This window comes from Pagrus pagrus (assembly GCF_965226575.1).
Source record: "Pagrus pagrus genome assembly, chromosome: 17".
In the NCBI taxonomy this organism is placed as follows: domain Eukaryota; kingdom Metazoa; phylum Chordata; class Actinopteri; order Spariformes; family Sparidae; genus Pagrus; species Pagrus pagrus.
In genome coordinates, this window is record NC_140201.1 from 17410205 (window position 1) to 17434822 (window position 24618).

General features: G+C 43.4%; 2 protein-coding genes and 1 long non-coding RNA gene across 3 annotated transcripts; 1 reads left to right on the forward strand and 2 right to left on the reverse strand.

Annotated features, from left to right (window-relative positions):
- Positions 1-12023: 12023 nt before the first annotated feature.
- hoxa1a (homeobox A1a) lies at positions 12024-14250 on the reverse strand. Its single transcript, XM_084378796.1, has 2 exons — positions 13618-14250; positions 12024-13154 (listed from the first exon to the last, which is right to left on the reverse strand). Exons 1-2 carry the CDS (start codon positions 14216-14218, stop codon positions 12772-12774), a joined length of 984 nt encoding a protein of 327 aa, XP_084234922.1. The 5' UTR covers positions 14219-14250; the 3' UTR covers positions 12024-12771.
- Positions 14251-18901: 4651 nt separating this feature from the next.
- LOC311272607 (homeobox protein Hox-A2a) lies at positions 18902-21981 on the reverse strand. The gene is made up of 2 exons (XM_084379140.1): positions 20560-21981; positions 18902-19972 (listed from the first exon to the last, which is right to left on the reverse strand). The coding sequence occupies exons 1-2, from the start codon at positions 20924-20926 to the stop codon at positions 19248-19250; spliced, it is 1092 nt and encodes a 363-aa protein (XP_084235266.1). The 5' UTR covers positions 20927-21981; the 3' UTR covers positions 18902-19247.
- Positions 21982-22400: 419 nt separating this feature from the next.
- LOC311273210 lies at positions 22401-24524 on the forward strand. Its single transcript, XR_014624652.1, has 2 exons — positions 22401-22733; positions 23886-24524. It is a non-coding gene; the product is annotated as an uncharacterized lncRNA (long non-coding RNA).
- The last annotated feature ends 94 nt before the right edge of the window (positions 24525-24618 follow it).

Here is a 24618-nt window from a genome sequence, read left to right on the forward strand (position 1 = left end):
TCTTTACGAGCGTGACTGGTTTTGACTGTTGACTGAAACCGATGCTGATCGTGTGTAGGGACTTAATTTTAGCTACTTCTGACTTGAATTATGAAGTAGAACTAAATAGGACAACAACCAAATCTTTTCACCTTGTTGTTAGCTAACATAGCTCCAATAAATGCTTTCTTTATTTCATGACGCTGCCATGGATTTATAAATCTGCCATGGATTTAAAAAGAAGTATGGCGCCAGAGGAGTGTGTTGCTTGTGACCAGATCTCCCTGATTACTGTACCAAAATATAACTTTTAAATTTATTCAGTGATTTGGGTGATACTGGGTCATGTGTTTAACAAAGAAAACATTTGCTGGTTGTTCCTCTGATGCCTTCGGGTTGCTCTGCCTTGATAGCCGGACAGCTTTACTTGTTGCTAAAGTAACTGTTAATAAACATACTGATAACCAGCAGCTTCTCAATATGACGTCCAGACCGGTGCCGTGCGTAGGCTCTGAGAACGACAACAGAGGTACCTACAGTACCGAGGTGATTTATGGATTTTCCTGGCGGACAGATACTGATATCTTTGTGGCTAAAATAAGCGCTAACTGCTGCTAAATGTAGCTATCTGACGTTAGCTTGGTGAGCTGTCCTTGCTGACTCAGCCCTGGGTTGCCAGGAGCCAAACCTGGCACAAACCACCTCAGTATAATGTATTCACTTCATCAAATTGGCTTCTCTGGGACTTTGCTGTTCCGGTCCAGCCGTGTTAACTGGGAGCTGAGTGTCCGGGCAGAGTCAGCGTCTGCAACTCGGCGGTTAAGGGGTAGGCCGTAAGGTACATTGGCTGCTGCCTGTTTTTACAGGAAACAAGTAACTATGCCGAAGCAAATAGCACTCGAGTTAGTCGTAGCATGTCGGGGTTACAGCAGGAGATACCAAGCGACTGGTCAGCATGGGCTGCCTACAAGCTTCTGATACTGGTGGATTGTTGGTCAGAATGAAGACAACATGAAGTAAGTAGATGAACGCTCACCCCTCTGCTCGCTGTATGCCATAAACTTAAACAGAATAGTGCTGTAGAAGGAATTAAAAAGAGTTTGAGTTTGACTAGAGGCAGAGAAAATGGCTTTTCCTGGTCAAATAATGAGAGTAGGCCATGTTTGCCTGAATGCAAGTAACGTTCAGCCACTAATGACATCGAAATGGCTCTTTAATAACAAGTTCAGATGAAACCAAATGAGTTCTTGAATTTAACTGAACACTGACACAAAAGACACACACTGCACCACACATTCATGCATACGCACTAACCATCTATACTTTTCCCTACAGGGGCTCGAACTTCAGTGGCTAACTGCCACTCCACTATCTAATGCTGCCTGTCGCAGTATTGCGCTGTGTGGCGTTAAACTTCCTGTTGGGGGAGGTAAGGCAGGCAGGGGGGATATCGGCAGAACAGCGGCAAGCTTTAGCATGCATGTCAGGGCCAGGGGACGCTCCCTGAGCCAAATGCCAGTCTATAGATCGCAGAGGGGACTAAAGATCACATCATCGTCCACCCGGACACGGGTGACACCGGACAGCAGACGTGGGAGAGAGGGAGGACCGAATGATCCCTGCCAGGACGAGCCGTTATAGACAGCCGCTGTCATTACAGGGCAAACATGCACCCGTACGAGTGCACAACCGCACACACACACACAGGGAGCAACACACACACGTACACGAGCCGTGACGACGAGGTTATAGACAAGCGCTGTCATTAGAAGAGTCTCTGCGGAGCTCAAATGATAACGAGCGAGGGGGAGTGAGAGGAGGGAGGTGTTGACGAGGGTGACTGTCCAGCTGTCTGCAGGTGAGCATGTGGTGTTGGAGAGGTCAGCTCACTTTAACACACAACCCTGATACAATGGACACATAGTACAAACTCAAAGCACATGTGTCTCTTTCACTGGTCTAGCTAAAGAATATTTTGGTTTCCGGGGATTTTGTCAGTTTTTCTCCAGTATCAGGACCAGACAACCTTGGGTTTGAGTCTGTAGCTGGAGTTTGAAGGTGTTTTAAGCTTAGCTTTGGTTAATTCAGTTTATTGATATCTATCGGGTCGAGCAGCTCCTCCCAAAAACATGAGAAAACAGGGATAAATCTCTCTAACAACTGAGACTACACATCATAAATTCTCTAATATTGATTTTTTCAATCAGAGTATGAAAATGACATATTGAATTCTGAATTATTTCTGTTGTTAAGAGGAAATGAAAAATAGCAAATCAAATGTTCATTATTCAAAATGGGACCTTGTAGGCAATCAGCTGACTTTGGAAAAAACTTTCAATACAATGCATTTGAATACAACACCCCTCTGATAGTATGTCAGCAAAACTCTGTAAAAATGTTTTATATCAAAAGGACGTGAAACACTTTCAACAACACACTGAGTAAAATATAATGTACAGTCAGAGCTTCGTATTTGCTTTAGTAGACACAGTTGCTTGGTGAAAGTGGAAATGGGTGAGAAAACCTTGTGCTTTGATCAGTTTCAATGCTACTTGACACAGACCCCTTAAGCCTTTAAGCCTTACCCTTAAGCACAAAGTAAGAACAAGATTCAGATTCAGTGGTGACAGATCACAGAAGCTGCCTTCAACAGAGTATTATCAACATTTTGTGCAGGTCTTGCCCCTGTCATCAGATTAGCACCGTTAATATACACAATATGCCTTCAGGTACAACTCATTCATAAACAGGGCCACAGAAAGACTTAATTCACAAAATAATCTTCCCCAAAATAACTGCAGTAAATGGTGACCAACAAGAAGTACAGTGCAGTCATCACTGTCGGTTGCCTAAACCTAACCAAAAGTGTTTCTTCGCAAGCCTTCTTTTAAAACTTTTAACCAGGAACTGTATATTTATTATTGCTACCTCGACTGCGGAATAAGAATGTATGCTTTTCACGCATGTGTGAGGCAAAACAAAACGGAGAAACCGGGAGGCCTCATCACTTTGACAAAATATGTGTTGCATTTTTGATTAACAAAAACAGAAGCTTCCAGTGTGTCATGTACTTTGAAGGTCAGAGCATGTTTTTCTTGCAAATGTAAGAAGCTGCATAAGACGGGTTTTACGATGACTGTAAAAAAAACTGGAAAATGAATAACAGTGCAGAAACATGACTTGAATGCAAAAAGCAAACAAAACCTATAGGAAGACTTGCGCTTTCACAGCATCCTGGTTTACGTAGGTTGATGTTTTCTGATGGCCACTGCTGCTCTGTCAGCGTCTCAACTCCTACAGTGTGATAAGAAGCTTTTATCTTGTATGTTTACACAGCCATAAATATACAGTATCTCGCTGATTTTTCTCAGAATCAATTTGTCTCGCTAAAGCTTACTGTTCCGAGGGCTGGAGATTCAAATCTAGACTGCTCCTTGCCTAAAGGCGACAGGCAGCCTATCAGTGCATAGTTTCACTCTGCCTCTCAGACTCCCACAGTGTGATGCGCCTCGGGGCGTGTACAAACGAGAGGCTTAGAGTTACACCAAGCCTTACATCTGTCACTGAAACATCTCCGTCATTCTTTACAATAACAAGCTGCTGCATTAGCACTGACTGTTTTCACATCCATGCTGGCTTTACAGCTGTGTGTGTGTAATTTCTGGCATCAAAACACTAATAAAGTGCACTGGAGCAGTCAAGTAATTGGGATCAGTAAACTTGACTTTGCTTCTAAATGGTGCCGCTCATCTAATGGCTTTTGAGATATGTCCATTTCAAATTAGTGCTGTCAACATCAGGAATGCGCTAACATCTCAGATCTCAATCAAAAGACTTGAGAAGAAATCTACCGTATCACATTTCACTGAAAACTGTCTAAATATCTTAAATTTCGTGACCTGGTCTAATAACTGCTGTCAGTAACCATCAAAGAGGTTGAGCGCTCCATTTTGTGTCAGTTAACGCACAAATTGCTCCCTAATCCCTCCCATATTGTGCTTCCAGTGGTCTTCTGTCACAACGCACGTGAGCAACATTTCTCTTCTTATGTGGAGGACTGACAGGTGGGGTTCTCAGGTGAAACAGTGTCAGTTGAGCTCAAACGTCCTGACAATCGCTGCAAGTGGCCCCGGGCGGAGTCCAACGCTCACACATCTCCAAACTCTCCCCGACATGGAGACGTTTAATCTGAGGTGCTGAAACCTCCCTTCTGCCCTGCAGTTGTGTGTGAAAGTACCGACTGCGGTTGTGTGTTTCTCCCTGTGATATGTTAGCAATTATATCCTTGAGGCCGTTTTAACACGTGCTACTTCACCTGTCTGGTTATTCATGAGACCAAAGGCTCAGGGCTTTGATATCAAAGACTTGGCTCAGGCTGTACTTATTGACAAGTACTCAGGAAAGGCTGCTGGCTGTGCTGCTGGCTGTGCAGTTCAGGGTTTGGGATTATGTTTTAGCTTTGTGCGTTAATCTTACATCTTTGGCTGAATAAGAGAATCACAACAAGCATAACAAAAGCTACAACGGAGTATGAAAAACCACAAAGTGACTGCCTTGTTTCCGTTTTTGGCTCGACAAGGAAAAGGAAAAAAAAAAAAGAAATGTGTGTATTATTGTGATTCACTGTGACAAATTATAGGTTATAGAAAAATAGTTGGATTTTTTTGCCAAAGAAAGCTATAAAAGACAATTATTTTACACCTGCTAACTATTATACCCAATAATACAACCCGGGAATTCACTATTTGTGTCCTAGGTTGACATGTGACATGTAAACAGGCCACCTGGTTGGCTAGCATTGCATACCGTGGATCACTATAGGCAAGTAGTGTGAGAGAATAGAGTTTGGAAGTCTGTAATTAAATTACAATTGTAACACTCAGTTAATTCCCCAATTTTGTGATCAACTTGTTTGATGTCTTATCTAATTTGATGGTGGGTTGATTTTTGCTTTCTGTTAATTAGACAGATCACTGCAGGTTGCGTTAGCTTAGTGCAGAGTCAGGAAGGTGGTTAGTTTCTACAAAAAGAGGAGAAATGCAAATCCCAAAGAATCGTTAGCTTAGCCAACATTCAGTTGGTTAGCCTTATCCTTGGTTAGCCTACAGGACCAGACATCTCACTGGGCTAAACTAATGTTAGCTGTCGATGGTCAGTGAATACCTCCTCACCTTAAACAGGAATTATACATTCTGTATGCATGAGTACACAGACATCCAATTTGTTGTCTGCGCGGCTACCACACTACAACAGCATCAACTGCAATTACACAATAAAACCAAAATGGACGCTGAATTTGAAGACTTTCTTTTTCTTGTGATCGCGCTGAGTACATCAGATATAGGATTGATATTGGATTAAGCTCGATTGAATTAAAGGGGAATGTTGTGCCTTGGCTGAGGTGTGCACTCTGCTGAATATCAATCAGGTTGGTGTTTTAAGCCGTATGTCAGCCATTATTATACAGAAGACTTTTATTGTTATGATTACTGAATTCAGCTGTCAAAGAGAAGATGGTATAAATCGATTCAAAGTGCTTTAAGTGTAAAATGAATTTCTTTTTTATGTCTGCTGAGACATCCAACCCTTTGTATTTGTAGATAAATCGCCCTCACATTGTTGTGGTGGTGCCATCTGTTTCCCTGCAAATCGAGGAACCACAACTATGTATTCTTCTAAATTAATTGTAGAAAATAGACATTTATTATGGTGTTTTATGGCTGTGATTTGTGGAAAACACTGTGATTTTAAAGTTGTGCACAGATATGTTGATGGAAAAGTAACCTGGAATTGGTTTTGTAACAATATTAACATTTTTGAAAAAAGCTCAAAAACACACCTTATGCCTTTAAAAAAGTCCACATGTGGATAAAACACAGGTCAAACATAAAAGTATCTCCTGAACCCTTTAAATACTGCACAGTTTTGTTTTACAATCCAAATATTACTGACTCAAAAGCCTGAAAATCTTTTTTCGGCCTCTTGCTAACAACCTATTAATCCAGTTTATCCTCCTCTCTGGTTGATGCTATTAATGGAAAATGATAACGTTCTAAGTGCTGTACCGTAGCCAACGGGACGTGTTTCAGTTTCTTGATAAAGGATTCAGAATTTTACTGTTTGTTGCAAAATTTCCAAAAACTGTGCATTCAGTGTTTCTGCATTCAGTGCAATTCTAATCTACTCAGCTTTTAGCCAGGATGTTCCTAAGTGGTTATTCCTGTCTGAGGAGTATGTGTGTGTGTGTGTGTGTGTGTGTGTGTGCGCACACGCGCGAGAGAGACTAGGATGAACAGCCTGTCTGTCAGGTGTTGGTACTCACATTAGTCATGTAAAAAACAAAGGATTCTGGGAAGCAACAATGGCCAAAACAAAGAGCATCCAGACTCCTCTCAGTGTCACCCGATCTCTTGTGTATGTGTGTGTGTGTGTGTGTGTGTGTGTGTGTGTGTGTGTGTGTGTGTGTGTGTGTGCGTGCGTGGGTGGGTAGATAAGTGTGTGTGGGTGTCTATGTGTGTGTGGTTGGGGGGGGGAGGCTTTCTATAGGGGGTGAGGGCGCCTCATTGGCTGCCATGCTGGGGTCAAGCTGAGGTCAGGACATGTGTGATGGATGGACCTGTGTCTCTAGACCGCCGCTCTTCTCCCACTCCTCTCTCCTCCTCTGGGCCTCAGACTTGCTACGGTGTTCTGGCTGTGCTCTCGTCTGTTCGCATGTCTTTGTGTCTCTCCAGAGTAGGACTGCTTCTACAGAGAGAGGGAGCTTAAAGAAAAACTGCAGACAACTCTTTGAGGTGAGTTCTGCTGTGGACGTACAGTCGGCCTCCAACCTACCACCCTAACCTCTGCCTTTCCTCGCTCGAAACGCCGCCACACTTTACTGCTTCATCACATATATGCAGCCACTAACCACATGATGTCATCTCTCCTCTCTTTCCCCTCCTTTTCTTCCTCCATCATACTGTCAATCCCTCTATCGGCTGTGTCCCTTTATCGGCACATGGAGACGCACATCTGTCGATGGAGGAATTCATTTTGGCTGCCAATCACAACAGGGGAGTGGTCAATGAGTGCAGACGTGCCAATACCTCGACGACCCTGATGACTGACTTCTGTCTGTCCGCCTCTCTCGGTCTCTCTGGGCTGCCAGCACTTTCTGTGTCTGTCTCGCTCTCTCTGTTTTGATTTGTATTGCATGTCCAAACTGTGTGTGTTAGAGTACCATAGCTGACCATAAACAAACCACACCTAGGATCTGTGTGTAAAGGTACAGACCATTCAGTGCAGGTGTCACTGCAAGCACATCCCTGCACCTCTCACATTCATCATGTCCCAGGACACCAAGAATTTCTCTATTACAACAGAGAAATGAGCCTGAACCCCAAAAGCTTTGGTCAATAAGGTTTGATGGCAACGCCAAATGGAAATATTCTGTAGGTGCTACAATGACCGGGCCTTCTTTTATAAAGCATTCCAGTTTGCTCCCTTCTCTCTTTCTTTTTTGGTAATTCTCTCAGAACTTTATGAACCTTTCTACTATATTTTTCCGTGCACACACACATTTTTCACGCCTAAGCACTCAAGAAACATGAGAAAATGAAATCAACAAGGTGAGAATTCAGAGGCAGAAGCACCAGTTTGACACCCCAGAGAGACATTTTTAAAACGTATTTCCTCTCGGTCTGCCTGCTCTTTGTGTGTGTGGGTGTGTGTGTTTGCATATGTGCATGCATGTAAAAACTTGTCATATCCTCTCGCGCCTGTATTTGTTTCCAAACAAACTAAGTAAAAATATCTTGTATATGTCACTGCATTTCTGTGCGTGTTTAAAGTGAGTGTGGTTTTGCAGTAAATACCTGTACACTCTCAGGTGGCGGCCTTAGAGACTTCTTGTCAACTCTGCATCTCTATATGTCCACTGATAGCTGTTGGAAAAAACACATAGGCTACACTGCATAAAGTTTTAGTGTTGAGTCTTTGTCATTTAGTCACAGACAAGAACCTTTAGCTTTTAAAGGTGCACTATGTAGTTTTGGGGAAGAAATTCTAATCAGAAGCGTGATGATGATTCATTGACTGATTTTTTCATACCGAAACAAACTAAATAAACAAACTCTTTGATTTCATGCCCAAATAAACTGAATAAACAAACTGACTGTGAAGGACAAAGGAAGTTCATTTTGTTTAACTTCGTAGCTAGAAAGGTGGCAGGGTCCGCCAAATATAAACAGACAGTGTTTTCGTGGACCTTATTTTCCTCTGAGAAAAGCTTGTTGATTCAGTTATGGATGCAAATAAATATTTCTCAGCTTGTGTTGTTACAACATTGATATTGTAAATAGAACATTTGTGAGTTTGAATTTATTTTCCAAAATTACATAGTGCCCCTTTAACGAATTGCAACACCTTGTTAAGACTGTTTCCCTCACAGCATGGGATTCAGGTCGAGAGTATAAAGAGTTGAGGAGGTGAAATGATCCCCACATCATCCTAAAAGGAAGTGCTACATTATAATTAAGATATTATTATTAGTTATTTTTTTAAATTTAGCACTAGAATAGGAACCCATCATAAATATCCACGTGGGAGAGAAAAACGTAAAGATACGATGTAAAGAAATAGTAGAGAATCTTATTTCTCTGTAATTAATGTGATGCTTTGAAATGCTTCTAAATATCAACCTTCATTTATACATCGAAGAACATTTAAGAAATTAAAATTTAAACAAAACTTACTTTAGAATAAAAAAAAATCTTTTTTAGCCAAAACACATTTTCTTTTTCACGTGTTTTACAAATCTTTCTTTCTAAATGAGGTTATTTCTTGTCATTATAGTAGCTTACACCCAAAATTATTTTTGTTAAATGTAATATATAAACATCTTCATGTTTCAGCTCGAATCTTCATTTGATTTCGATATTTAAACAGCTCACTTTGAAGTTTATGTGAAGTATTTGCATGATTGATATTTTAAGTTTTTTGGTTGTGTGAAGTTTCAGAATAAGAATTTTCGGCGCGTATTTCCCCTAAAATTTTCAATTAAAATTAAAATGTAGATTCATTAATTTGATTCACAGACTGTGTGACCAGCCTGATCATTCTCCCCGTTGCCAGTGTTGTTATAAGAGCTCACAGAATAAGTTCATTTGACCGATCAAAGTTAAAAAGTCATTCTTCTTAAGCTGTGTTCTGATCACTTCCATGGCACAAATGTGTGTTTGGCACAGGGCGCACGTCTATAATAGGCCGCATCAAGGACGCGCAAATGAACTCTGTGTTAATTTCTGCGTCACCTCCTTAAAGTCAGGAGCTTTAAACATCTTTTCCTCCTTTCACAAAGCCTTAATGGTTTTCGTCAAACATCTGTCATCGTCCATGTGTTTATCTGAAGGCCCTAATGGGAACCATCAGCCGCGCGGGGCCACATTGTGGAGGTCGGGCCGGAGAAACACGTCCTGACTTCACGAGGCTGAGCTTCATTTTAAACATTCAGCGACGTGTCTGAAGGAGTTTGGGTCAAACAGGCCGTCGGAGCTGGACTGTGACTGTGTCGTTGAGGTGCTTGTTTGCGCAGTGTGGTCTGTAAACTGTTGTTTAGGTGTGGGTGCTGCTGTGACAACAAACTGTGACCGAGGATTGACCCCTTGTCTCTTTTGAGGATCAGCTGCGTTTCTAATCCACTCTGTGTGGCTGCTGCAGAGCGCAGAGGCCTGAGAAGAAAAGAACCGGGGAGTTTTTAAAAGTGCAGTTCGTAGAAGGGATTTATCTCCAGAAAAACAGTGATAGAATTTAACTTCACTCATTTTTTTTAAATATACCTAATAACAATCAAATGAGATTATAACTTTTTCAAATGTGTCAGACAGAAACAACTTTCTCCCTCTTCCCGCTCTCTGCTATGACTCTAATAAGTTTACATTAATTTACCATCCAAATTCTCATCAGGTTTGGACTCACACACACAGGAAAATTAATAAATTCAATTAAAATCGGCGGCCAAATGAGTAGTATGTGCCAAAATGTTGTCGGTCCCTGTTGAACAGAGGTGGATTAGTAATTGCGGGCAAAGTAGAAGGACGCCAGATGTGTGTATTTAGAGGGAGTGAGAGTCATATTTTATCGAGGGTCATAAACTTAATGAAATGACTTTTATAACACTCATTGTGATCCATAAATATGCAGATTCAGGCAGTGAAATAAATATTTTTTTTAAATCCAGTAATAATGTAAAATCTTGGTAGGTCTAAAAGATGATGAGAAATCATCTGTCAAGAAACATTTTTACGAGTTCTGGTTGTGAAATAAGTTGTTTTAATTTGAACATAATGTTGTTTTTTAAATTTACACCCTTTTTCTTAAGTTAAGTCAATCTAATGGCAGCATTATAAAATATGTGTTGTTCGAAATAATGATGGAGTAAAAATGAAAACCATGAAAGAATTCAATTATTTTGACAGCCTTGTAAATTTAATCCTTGTGGTTTCATCGGCCTGTCCCTCTGAACTCTCTCAACATCCCTGTTATATATTGTGTTGAACATATTTTAAAATGTTCAACAAAATAGATACATATAATATTAAGGTTAATTCAGATACTTTTTCTTTGTGCCTTATAACACTAATCTCCTATTAAAATGATTGAATTTATGAAATTAACATTCATTTAAATTGCTACCAGTCTCTTGTTGAAAATCAAAAGATATAATATTTAATTCTCTGCTAAAACAAAAGTAGTTTGTCAGACAGTTAATCAAATAAACATCCTCCTGATGGTTTTCCTTTCCTTCCTTCAGCCCATTCTCATTCAAGTTGGCCTATCGACCACAAACACGCCCTTGATCAACAGGTCTGTGCGCACCATTCACTATTTATACCGAAACAACGCCTCCAACAACAAACCAGGGCGTCTGCAGATCCCAAACTAACCTTCACGGGTTTCAGACAGAACCTCCACTGTCTCCTGAATGTAGAAAACACCTGACACAACAATATCTAATAACCAAAAAGAATATACTAGAGGTGATATGAATAGCCACACGACTTACTCTCCTTGTCCATGTTTGCTGTTGCTGAATGAGACCGAGCAGCAGCCTCAGCAGGTCTCCACAGCTCCAATAGAGCAGCTCGTGCAGGTGGATCCAAGGTAAAGGTGAACGTCGCTCATTAATCATGGCTCTTCTGGCGGTTTTTGCCCTTTTATGGTAAGATGGACTCGCAGGCTGCACACCAGGAATTAAAACAGCGAGAGAACCAGGAAGGCCCTTCTCTGAGTGTGGGAATTTGACAGAGGATATAGGCCACCTTGAAAAAATGTAGGTGAAATAAAACTAAACAAAACTTCAAATTAAGAGTCCAGTTTAGACACATTTGTTTTATCTGACTGATATATATTAATAAATATCAATCCACTTCTAATTTTAGTTAGTTTTAAAGAAGAGGTGGTCCTTTTTCTTTTGAATTTACCAAATCTACCTATCAGGCGTAATGATAAGAGAACCTGATAAAATGGCTCTTGCTGAATCAGAACTTTGACACGCAGTGCTGCAAGTTTTCACTGTCCGTCGTGTCGTCAGGTGGGGATGATGACACCTCCATGTGACTTGGGGGAACCGCGGAGTTAACAGTGACAGCGCCAGTGGGGCCCCATCCTTGTCGATAGCCTAACCTCGATGTTTTAATCAATAGAGTTGCTTTTTTGTCCCCTCAATAAGCCGAGAGCTCGATAAGGTTGTCATCACAAATGACGCTGACGTCCGCGCTCTCATCTCCTCCGTGGATAAACATGCCTTTATTATGCCAATAACTCTTTACCCCAGGGATGGGAGCGCGCACGGCCGCATACATTGAGAGACTCTGCCACATGCGGCTTCTCAAACGATGGGGAAACGGACAGAGCTTCCTGTCGTGTCTGTAGAGCTTAAAATAAGATGTCTGATAGGCGGATTTAAGATTTAAGATTCGCTTTGAAATCAACCAATTCTGTCTCTCTCAAGACATTCCCTTCAGCAATGACACAGAGGAATAGGTTTTTGAAGCAGTAAACGCACTTTAATACACATGATTGACCCGTAAACGTCTCTCTGGACAAAACATCTTGTATGTGGATTAAATAGAGAACAGATAAAAGCCTGGAACATACAACGACCGGCTCCCCAACTGATAAAACTCAGCGCCCCGCTAATAATACATGAAAGCATTACGCATCATGCAAACCTCACACAAAAGACATTCAGACAGTCGCGACACACAAACACACACAGGCCTCAAACACAGAGGTGACAGTGATTAAGGAGTTACTATAACAATGCACTCTATAGCGATTAATAAACGAGGTCGTCTCGTTGATTGTGTGATGCCTAATTGACGACATCCAGTGCAATCAGCCTGACCGTAGCCATGACGCACATCTTTGGCACATTTGAGGTATTTGTTTGTGTGTGCAGCTCTGTGGCTTTACATTGGCACATTCAGCAGCTCAGGTCAGGAGCAGGTGTAAAGAAGGTATTGGATATCTCGTGCGCCATCATGGCGCAGCGCGTACTTAACGCCAAAAGAAAGTGGACACATTTTAAACCATGGCCTACATTTGTCAACGTTCTTGTGAACACAACACACAATATAAAACAAATCTATAACTCAGAAATTGTCCATGTTATGTCCAAAGTCCCAAATAGTGCATTAACTCATCTTAAATGTCCACATCCATCAACCAGGACTTTGGCTTCGATACACTGGGTAGGAACGTCGATATATACAGGCCGCCTGTGGCCCAAAGAGGTAAAGAGGCAGTAGGTTCTTAGTTGGAGGAGTAAGGATCAGCCCCCGTGGAAGACACCGTGGAGGATGTGGGTGACGGAGTAGATGGAGCTGAGACAGACTTCTCTGAGTCCGCATCGTCCATTTTCTCTTGAATCCTCTCCCCCGGGTCTGAGGAGGATGAAGCCTTGGCCGGCAGCAGCCCTTCTTTCTCCCTCTTCTTCTGCTTCATCCTCCGGTTCTGGAACCAGATTTTCACCTGAGTCTCATTCAGCTGCAGCGCGGCCGCGATCTCAACGCGCCGCGCACGGGTCAGGTACTTGTTGAAGTGGAACTCCTTTTCCAGCTCCGTCAGCTGCTTGGTGGTGAAGTTGGTCCGGACCGTGTTGGGCTGACCCCCGTAACCGTATTCCCCGGACCTGCCTGAAGACAGAGAAACAAATCACAGTGAACTTCCAGAACAGTTATCACACACGTTCTCTGCTCACACGAGTTATGAGAAAATTACTTGTGCCTGGAGGCAACTTTTACGCATGAAGGAGCAACTTTTATGCAGCAGTCAATTCGTGTCAGCTACTTTAAAACATGCTGTAAAACACGTGTCTGAGGTTTAAAATACAGTTAAAGATTCTATCTGCTACTGTGTACATTATAATACGCCCCAGCCTTCAGTTTAACAAACTATAAGAGTGGCACAATCGGACAGGAAGTGTCAAATTTCATGCGTAAAATTGATCTGAACAACTTGGCTTTAAATGTGTTTACATTCTTGTGTTTCCCACCCAGAAGACATCTACCAACACTGACTTTAAGATCACTTATGAGCCAGTGTTGTTCACAGACAGGCCACTCTGTGCCGTTGCCATAGCCACCACTTGGCACCCACCTGTTTTTGGTGGGTTCCTCTTGACTTTCATCCAGTCGAAGGTCTGTGCAGAAGACGCCCCCTCAGACAGAGGTGAACAGCAAGCCTCCAGATGCGCCGCGTGCAGTGGTGACAGCGGGTTTGAGCACCCAGGAAACGCCTGCTCGTGCCCGCCGCCGTAAGCAGGGTGGGCATACTGAAGTTGACCCAGGGGGGCGGCGCTGTAACCTTGGCGATGCTGAGGCACCATGGAGGAGGAAATGTTACCCGAGTACATCAGTGGGCCGCACTGAGGGAATCCCGCTGAGGAGTCTACTTCCTGGTTGAGCGCGTAATGGTTATATGTCGTACAGAAACTTTGGGGTCCATAGCTGGAGCTGCAGGCCGGATGGGCCCCATAGGTGAGACCCAGAGAGCTCGCAGTAGACGGGTATGACCCCGGCTGGTGAGGGATGCCGTCAGGGGAAGCCCTGCTCGCCATGAAGCGGTCATCCGCACCGCAGTTGTTGACGGTAACCGCGCAGGACTGGAAAGTTGTAATCCCGTGGTCCGAGTGGAAAGCCCTGACGGAGCACGAGCCACCTTCACCGCTCATCACCGAGTAGTCTAAGAAGCTGCTCATTGTAGCATTGTTCTGCCGGGGCCGAGGGACCGTCCACTCTGCAGACACCCTCTGATCTCTCCCTCTCTCCCCTCTTTACCCTGAGTGACCGTGCCAACCTTTACCTATACTCAGTCCTCATCAGAGGAGGGAGGGGGGCGCACGGGCCGATATCAATGAACGGGTGCTGTCACGTGGGCCCGGGTCAGCCAGTGAGGCACTTGTCCTTATCCCCTTAGCCGGTGACAGATTGGTGTTTGAGTGGCTATTTAAATTCCAGGCGCTCGTCGATCAAGGTGACGCGCGTCGCCACTAATGTATTGGCCGAGCAAACAATGAGCTGGGAGGCAGACGGCGGTGGACAGCACCGGGGTCGCATGGCGAGCGGGGGAATGTCAAACACGGCGTCTTCTAACCCCACGCTGTGCGCTCTCCAGCCCGAGGAAAAGATTAACGCGTCACCCTATGCAACCTCTCCACGAGGACGACCCAGCACCCTGACCTCAGGTACGGTATTTTTGGAATAGGTGTGCGTGCGTGTGTGTGTTCGTGTGCGCACGCGGTTGTGTGCTCTCATTGCGTGTCTGTCTTCGCCCGCGCGTAACTGCCGTGATGTCATATATATATAATGGTGTCATTCTCTCCTGGATGGATGGATGGTTCAGTGTGTGAATGTGTGTGTGCGCCACCGCCACAGGCTATAGAGGGCTATCAGTGTCCCATTCCAATGCGAAGTGTTTCACGCTTTAACACTGCGAGGGATCTGCTCAGCAAATATTGTCACAGTGTGACAGAGAGGGAGAGGCAGGAAGGGTTCACTCCTGACACAAGCAGAAAGTGCTCCAGTTCAGTCGGAGCGAGCTGTTTCTTCATAACTTTGTTTCCCATCAAGGTCGCATTAGAAATGTTTGGCTGCTTCTCGGTGCTCGCTGGGAGGTCACAGGTGATGCAACGACAAGACAACACATTAAACATGAATCTGATGCGTTATTAATTTTTTCTCTCCCGGGGTCATAAGGTCTGCTATCTACTCTGATTTCACTCCCACATGTATTCATTATGCATGTATAGTGATCAAATGATCTGATAATGCGCGGCCCGTCGCGGAGCTAATGCGCCCGTATAGCCCGAGGTGCGAGTGTGGGCTGATTATCCTGTTAAGTTCATCAAATAAAGCTGTTGGAGAAATTAATGGCCACGGAAAGCTGCGCTGAAAAAAAGAGAAAAAAAAGGGGGAAAAAAGGAGGGGGGAGTGTGGGTGGGAGAGCTGCGGTATGGCGTTAGAGGAGAGTGCGGGGCCAACCTCTCACTGAGGAAGGAAAAGAAAGGGGAGGGGAGAAGGAAAGGAGGGAAGGAGGGAGGGAGGGAGGAAGAGAGGGTCACATGGAGGGATGAGCGCCCCCATTGGCCGCATGTGGCCAAACACCCAAAGTGCACCTCACTGTGTTTATAAATGTATAGATAGAAAGTATCGAAATTCTACATATATCTACATGTACTGTATATTATGTGTCTGCTGATTATCGGTCTGGCTGATTATCAGCATTTGTATCCGATTGCCAATAAGATACATTGATTAAGTCAGTACCTCGACTCTGATGCAGCAATCTCCAAAGTACTAGAGTGATCAAATGAATGAAGTGGAGTGAAAGTACTACATTTGTGATATAAAGTAGCAGAAAATGGAGGTATTTAAGTAAAGTACCTCAAAATGATACTTTATGTACAGTACTCGAGTAAATGTACTTAGTTGCATTCCATTACTGATAGATACATATAGGTGACTATGGATTATGTGGAAGTATATGCACATGTTTGAACATACTATGGGTCAACTGATAAGCAGCCTGGCCGATTATCGGTTCCAATATTCAGCATTTTATCCACTGATCTGAGAGCTGCTTTGACCTTTTCAGATTAAGAGTTTACAAAGACAACCTTTGTTAAGTGTAACCAACAGTGTGTAAGTGACTTACCGAAACCTCAACCAGCTGCATTATTGATATGCTGCCTCATGCTACTGGTAATGTTAAATCTGATAACTTAAGATGTGAGGAGCAAATCCAACACTGAAGGAGGCATTCTTCTGCCTCGTGGTTACTGCTGATACTTTCATGTTGTTGCTAATGCTTAAGTAAGACTTCTTTGGACTGTTCTGGGCTGTTTTTACAGTGTGATACTGTCACTGTTACTCAGTGATGGAATGTAACTCAGTCCTCAGTTAAGTAACTACTTAAATACAATTTTTGAGGTACTTGTACTTTACTTGAATATTTCCATTTTCTGCTTCTTTATTCTTCCAGTCCACACTGTAAATTGTAAAAGTTGACTTTACTTTCAAAGAGTCAGGAAACCCATTACCTCAGAAATACGTAAGTAAAGTAGATTATTAAATTCAAGTAGTACGAGCTGAAAAGCTTTCACAACTTAAAAAACATTAGTCTACTTGGTAATTTAAAGGTTATCGGTTTTGTTATCACCTTGTCAGATGTTACAGTGCGCTACACTTTGGAGGTAAAATATGTTGTACTTTTTAGTTTTACTTTAGTTACCAGTTACTTTGCAGATTGCAGGGTGCGTCAGAGCCAAAGAAATGCATTTTTGAATTAATTCATTTTATGAGCAATTGGATAATAATATTTTTTTAAAAACACACTGATTCTGATAATCAGACAAAATACTGAATATCAGATCCTATAATTGTTTATATATGTATTATTTACTTACAACTAGTCAGCACATTGACTATCAGATGTACGGCTTTTATTTGAGTAGGCCTACTATTCCTTTGGTTGACTTTCACTTTCACCAAAGTAAGACTCTAACACAATATCTTTACTTTTACTTAAGTCTCACGTTGCACAGCGCTGCTTTCACTTCATTATAGGATCTGCGCCCCTTCCTTCACTCATGTTAGGTTTAGGTGTAAATAAGACATGTAGCCTGCTCATATTGACAATAAAATCCAAGACGTCATCTAATTCAAGTTGATGGAATCTTGTAGAAAGTGAAGAGGTGATGAAAACTTCCCACCAGTGAAAAAAGCGCAGTGGGGTCAATACCACCCCCCCTCAGCCCCTCCTCCCTGCTCTCTTTCTTCCCAGCTGCCTCTGCAACAGTACACTGAACTGAGTGGGCGCAGCGGATCATTGCCTCGCCTGCCTGTGGAAACTCAGCCAGGCCTCGGAGCTTTCAGGGCTCTTTGTGTGAACACATGTGCGCAGAAAGGGCGCGCTGTCTCGGAATGATTTGGTTATCGTGGCCGTGTGGTTAGTCACCGGCCGCTGGAGTGTGGGAGTGCAGAGGATCTGGCCCCCCTCCCTAAACGCACACTGCTCACATTGACACACACACACACACTCTAGTTAACCAGTGGGCTAATATTCAGCCAGTCGATGGGGCTGCTTATGGCTTCCAGATTATTCGATAAACCGCCGCTGAACTCTCGAGCTTATGAATTTCGAGTGCGCAGACGAGTTTGCGGATCGATCGGTCGCAACCGGTGGTTGTTGTCGCTGCCCCTGCACACAAAGCTGCTGCAGTGGAGCGACCATATTGAGTCCCGCTGTGAATGAGCTAATAACTGATTCCCATAAGTCAACTCAAGTGCAATACAATAGAGCAAGACCATTCATAATCCCCATATTGACCTCCAGCACTTTGCTCCAATAAAATCCACCTCAAAACGCACAACCCCCCCTTGATAAAATAAGCCAAATATTGCACAGCGATCCTCTCTGCAGCTATTTTTAGTAAATGTATGTTTGATGAGTCTGCTTTGAGTTCAGGCTACTTTTATAACACGCGAGGAAAAAGAGTGCAGCCTCACAACCCGAGCAGGCAGGCAGCTACTGCGAGCAGCCGCTGTCGCCGAGCCAGAGCCGGAGTCGTGTTTAAACAAGCTATAAAAATGAATTATTACCAAACGCATGCAGAGACTCAGCCCCCTTTTAGCCCAGGAATTGGGGAGTCCCGTATGAAAATGTAAGTGGGGTTTTATTTGTGCACATTACGCCACAATTGGTCTCCTTAATGTCCGTCTCATTCATGCCACGGAGTGATTTATGAGCTCCTGAAGGCAAACATGGCTCGGGTGTTTGCCTGCAACATGCGCACAATGTTAAGAGCCCCTGTCATGGTAGGATCCGTGCGGGCGTTATTTGCTTTTGCTCGGCGAAAGTATGAAGTTTGAAGGTGAGAATAAAAATAATCTGCGTGAGGGGGGTTTGTGCAGGCAGCACGAAGTGGGTGTAACTCTGAGAAAACAAAGTATTTTCAGCAAAACAAATTCAAATATGTAGCACGAGTAATTTTGTTAATTATCTGTGAATTTGCAGGAATTTAAAAGTCATTTTGACTTAATTAAAAAGTTTTGTCGCTCAAGTTTTTTTTAATACGGTGATAAACTCACTTTATAAACGGGCGGACTTCTTCTGTGTCAGTAAACTGCTTCACTAAATAAACATAAATTATGTTGAAATTAAATCCTACAATATCAGTGAAATCCGAACGTGTGTGTGCCTTCACAGCTCCACGCGGACCGGACTATTTATATTCATTGCCAACCTGTTGTTAAATTTGCATAACGTCTCTATCTTTCAGTGCCCTACTTCTTTTTATTTTGCATATTTTCAACATGAATAATTCAAGAAGGGGAAAAAATATATAAATAGATTTTAAAAAAACGACTCCAAACACCAGGCAAACAGGATTGTAGCAAGTTAATTGTATTCTAACAAAAATATCCAAGACATTGGAAGCTATACAAAAATAAAAATGACCAGGTTCCATAGGCCTAATATTGTATAATTATTCACACACACACTCATAATTTCCATTCCAGGAGATCAATTTGTTATGGTAATTACAAGCTGGAGCAGAGCTAGTTCAGTGATTTCATTTCATCCTTACCTTGCGTTAATCGTCAAGTCAAATATCAACAGAATAAATGTGCCGAATATACAAATAACATCAGAGTTAATAGCATCGTAGCCTGATATTTATTGTCCCAAAAAAAGAGAGAGAGAAAGGTTACTGTGATTGATTTCAGTTAATAGTTCAGATGCTGCAGATCGATTGTAGTTAGAGACTCCGAGAAAAAATAGAAACTGTCCGTAGAAATGTCCACGGGGCTGTCCAGAGACTCTGACAAGCTCGGCGAGGCTGCGTCGGAGAGCTGCAGGCAGGAATCCGAGGAGAAAGGTTGGAAATCGTGTATAGAAACATCCAGGGCCGGGGGACTGTCGCCATTGTCCGGGCCAGATGCCGAGCCTGGGCCCATTGTTGACATGCAGCCCGGAACAGTGGGTGACGGGTTGGGAAAATGTTTCAGATTTTTGTCATTGCTGTTCAGCGGCGCAGCAGCAAAGCCCATGGCCTCGCCATTGTGGAGCTGCTGTGTGGAGCCGAGCGAGTTGTTCTGAAAGGAGCAGGTATCTCTCTCCAGCAGGGCCCCGCTCCGCTCGTACAGGGGGGCCTCGTCCTCCTCGTCGCTCTGGATGCCGTCCTCGGCTCCCGGCCCTTTCCCCTCCCCGTTGTGGTTCTCCTTGCTCTGGGTCTGCCGCTTGTGCTTCATGCGCCGGTTCTGGAACCAGACTTTGACCTGTCTCTCGGTCAGATCCAGCAGGGCCGCTATCTCCACCCTCCTCGGCCGGCACAGATACTTGTTGAAGTGGAACTCCTTCTCCAGCTCCAGCAGCTGCGTGTTGGTGTACGCTGTCCTCAGCCGACGGGAGCCCCCTCCTCCCCCGGCGCTCTCCACAATCTCAGGCGAGCCTGGAAAATAAGCAGCACGGTAGCGTGGGATTAAAACGCAGGACACAACAGTTACATAACCCCGCAGCCCGTGGATGTATGGCCACTGGAGAGAGGCTGCAGCAAAATGGCCGCTGGAGCTACTGACCCAGCGCTTATAGCCTGCACTAAACCTTTTATCACGAGAATCATGACAGCAGAAAGATACTCATCAGATTGTTTTACACTTTAAATAACGTCCAGCGTGAAGCAAACACAGTGCACTATAAAAGCAGCGAGGTCCAGCCTGGTGTGGGATACTAATGAATGCTCCAGCTGCCCTCCTCGGCAACGGCACTCCATCACTCTTCATTACTGTCACACATCAAAACTCTGCTACGGCTCGGGGAATAAATCATCTTACATCACCAAACTTTACCCAAACTTTTTTTTCTTCTTCTTTTGCTTCTGGCTTCATACACAAGCACAGCAAAGCAATAACCATAAATCTATCAGGATAAATCCTCTCCAGCTTTCTCTTTTCCTTAGAGGGAAAGGCCCCAGCGCTGAGCTCCAATTTTAGCAACAGATAGTAAACACTTCAGCAGTAAGTGTTTTAAATCACCCACCTTTCGGAGAGAAGCACACGGGTCCATTGGAGATGGCGGTGGTGGCGGTGGAGGTCGGCAGGTGGTTCCTCTTGGAGGCTTTCTTCTCCCGCATCCAGGGGTACTCCGGGGGTAAGGAGGCTGTGGGCAGCGGGCTGCATCCGTCGGGGCTGTGTCTGGGCCGGCCGTGGCGCGGATGGCTGCCCGGATTCAGGCTGGGAATGGTCTGCTCAAAGGGAGGAGGAATCAGTGTCGGGCGTGAAAGCGTCGAGCTCTTGATTGATGAACTTTGAAATGAATCAGCGACAGGGGGGAAAGATGTCAGGCACTCAGCAAGCGACGGCTGACTATTGATAAAACCGCTCTCTCGCTCGAATTCGTAATTCATCTCCGCTCCCTGAGAGCCGAGGAAAAGTTTGCACGCGTGATTTTATAAATGTTGCGGCTCAGCGAGGACGAGGAAGAAAAAATCATTAAAAAAAATCTCCTGGTGGTGTTTTTTTTTCTATTTCACTGATTACGGCCGTGTGGGGACCGAGCTACTATTAAACTATTGAATTCATGGAGACAAGGTTGAAATTGGACCGAATTGCCTGTCACATGATTACCTCTGCCCAATGACAATTTGGGGTTTAATCAAAAGAAGCCACTGTCTGCCTGATTGATCCAAAAACTCAGACGAAGAACGCCTCGCTCAGCCGGGGCACGACTGTTTTTATTTACATCTTTGTCCGCTCAGTTTATCCTCCTCTTGGCCCCTCCAGTCCAGTCCACTAAGCCACAAAATGTGTGTTTTTAAGAATGGCTGACGCTCACTATTACAGGGAAGGAGCCCAGCCATAGGGCGCGCGGATTCGTGCACTCCTCTTTCTCGTATTGTTTGAGGATGTCAGTCGAGAACGCCCCCCACCACACAGACACACACACACACACAGAGACACACACACATTTTTCACGCCAGTAGCTATTCATATAGGCAAAAAAAACATACCTCAAAAAACTGATATTGAGACTTCTGGACAGAATCAACCCCAACAATCCAGCCTTGCTCAGCGAGTGTTGGCTCCACAATAGATGCGATTCTTCAAAGATACATAATAATGACACATGCAGTGCATCCATTGACATGTGTTGCAATAAAAAGACCATCCATTAAGTTAATACTGACGGATATGACACGTTAGGACCATTTCATCCCATAACAGCTGTGTGACATGTACAAGATTTATGGCGTCCAGAAACTTGTAAACAGAGGCGTGCGCGCTCGCAAGCATTGTTTTATTTATTGGCTATGTATGTGACCTTTATAGAGATATTAAAGCTGATATTAAAGGTGTTTCGTTTATTCCACGAAAGGTCGATTTTACGAGGAGGTCATGCGCGCCCATGTGCGTAAACATACCCACAAACACTTGCTTAGACACAGAGACACTCTTTCTTTTGTGATTTCTAGTCGTCATATTTTTCTGCCATTATTTTAAATATCATCCTAATATTTGGAAAGGTTTCATCCCCATGTTAGGATTGATTTAGAACCAGGGTTTAGCCACGAACGCGCCTCGCTGTACATCCTGCATCAGTTCTACCTGAGATTGCAATGAAGCAAACGCCAACACGTCCACAATCGACCATTTACAACGAATCCATTCGCAGCGTTATTATGTAGATGGAAGTGTTATTGAATGGCTCTCCTCTCCGCAGTGTTGCAGCGGGGTTTTTTTTTTCCACAGCCCTTCCAGAATCATCTGCGAAAGCCACATTCTGGATGTTTTTCGTCAGGCACTACATGTTGTATTTTCATTCAAAAAAGAAAAGGGAAAATTATGGCTTTGTGAGTGAAGAGAGAGGGAGAGAGAGAGAGAGAGGAGGAAAAGAGTAGAAGTGGTAAGGCCTCTCTCAGTTTGTTGCTTATATACCAAACAAAGAGTCCTGGAAGCCTGCGCGCGATCAATCTTACTCGCCAAAAGGTCTGACAGCTCGGTGCCCTCACAACACATTTAAGGCTTCTAACTCTCCCCCGGATCAAATGCAGCCAGGAAGCGGCGAGAAACACTGGCCACTCAGATTAGAACCAGTTTCTGCTCGCAGTTATAGCCGGGCTGTCGCTGGAGGGATGTTTTAGAAGATAAATAAGAAGCCAGCTTCACAAGATGCGACCATTTCCTTTTGTGAGGAGGAGGAGGGCATGCCCATCGGTGAGTATAGGGCGAAGCAGCCTCTCCACCTGGCTTTTATGTTTGAATTGAGAATGCAATGTACACACAGCAGCGTCCACGTATTGGGTCGTTTTTAGGTGGACATGCAGGTTTTGTGAGGGGAGCAGACCCGCTGGTGAAGGACAGAGTTGCTAGGGGAAGAGATGGATGGCTTTTTTGGAATTACGCACAGGCTTTGTGTGCGAGGAAAGGAGTGGGTGGCGGCATTTAGTGGAGCCCAGGCTGTCCTACACACTTGTCTTTACAGCAGGATTGATTTAGGAGCACTTTCCCACGGATGGTAAATGCAACGAGAGAAATACAAATCTCCTGGTTCAGTTAAAACGTTATTTATGCGCTACCTGTGTTATGGGCGCATATGGGTCAAATCAATGTCTCGCTGTGCGTGTGTGCGCGTGTGTGCGCGTGTATCTCTCAGTGTTGGATGCAGAAATACTCAGTGCATCAGCTTTTTTTTTTTTTTTTTTTTTTTTACTGTGACACACCATGGTTCAATTGTTCTAGGCTTCCCTGCTAACCATATGTCAGGGCTACTAATGTTCATGCCCTCTTATATCAATCAGATCAGGCTGAAAATGATTTCTTGGTTTAAATTCAATGAGAGGAAATAAAAGCACAGATGCACAAAGGCATGACAAAACATAAAGAGTAAACATGGAACAAAAAGGTTCAGATAATTTGAGGAGAAATGTAGAAAAGCGTTGAGAATGCTGGAAAAGAAATCTCTGCCTGTCTTCCTGGAATAAATTAGATTTGCAAAATAATATCAGCTTGTTAGCTCCATGTGTGCACGTGTTGTATTTTGTTTTGTTTTTTAAATCAAGCTATGATAAGAAATTAATGCAAACAATTCAAATAATTCAGAATTCTGCCAAATGGATGATCATTTCTTTGCAGGCCCTTCATTTGAACAGGACGCACACACAGAAACACACTGCCTTCTTTTCGGCTTTCCACAACCATCCTCATAACCGAGCTGGCATCTGCAAATCTGCAGAATAATGACACAAATAAGCCCCGTTACGATCCCAGCTCAGCCTGTATCCCTCCCTGACCGCACTTTGACTGACTGAACATATCGAGGAATTATTTTTCAAACGATTTCTCATTTAGCTTGTTGTCTTCTTGCAGAGTCTCCATGAAGGACCCGGGTGACATTTTTTTTTATTATTATGGATGTACCCACGCAGATGAGAGGAGGGGAGGAAGGCCACCCGAGAGTTTTACTTCACGTCGAATCAGGAGGAAGGGAAGAAAAAAAATCTAGGGTTTATTCAATATTTGACCCTATCTGGGGCCATTTTCCTTTTTTAAAATGTTATATTAAATATGGCCTCTGGTTTTACATCATTTTGTGTAAGATTGACCAGTTTCATGAATGCTTTATTTTGTTTAGCTACTTGACATTTTAGTATTAACCTTCTCTTGTATTTCCAATTGTCAATAGTTTAAAAATGTGTTTGTATATGTTGTATGATCACCTCTACAATTCTGCACCGTCATGGAATACATGGCAACAATAATAAAACGGAATAAATGCAAAACTAGAAATATATTTTGACATTTTTATTCAAGAAATTGTCCCGGGTTTAATTTCCGATGTGTCCAAATTAAAACTACGAGGTTTTGCTGCGTTTATATTTTCAATTCTTTTTTATTTATTTCTTCGACCTGGAGCAGCATGGAATGTGTGACATCAAAAAAGGGAAAAAAAAAAGATGATGTCTGTTTTTTTTTTTATTTCTTCAATAAAGAAACTGCTAACGTGTGTCCTTCTTTCCACCCTTATTGCATGACTGATTGATTTTACATTCACTGAGGGAAAAAAAGAAAAGAAAAACACCTCCTCGAAGAAGTAAAAAAT

Bases quoted from the DNA above. Each gene is read 5' to 3' on its own strand.
- hoxa1a (XM_084378796.1), bottom strand. From the start codon at position 14,218: ATGAGCAGCTTCTTAGACTACTCGGTGATGAGCGGTGAAGGTGGCTCG. The intron at 13,155-13,617 runs GTGGGTGCCAAG...CTCTGTCTTCAG, and splicing joins GAGGAACCCACCAAAAACAG to GCAGGTCCGGGGAATACGGT.
- LOC311272607 (XM_084379140.1), bottom strand. From the start codon at position 20,926: ATGAATTACGAATTCGAGCGAGAGAGCGGTTTTATCAATAGTCAGCCG. The intron at 19,973-20,559 runs GTGGGTGATTTA...CTTATTTTCCAG, and splicing joins CGTGTGCTTCTCTCCGAAAG to GCTCGCCTGAGATTGTGGAG.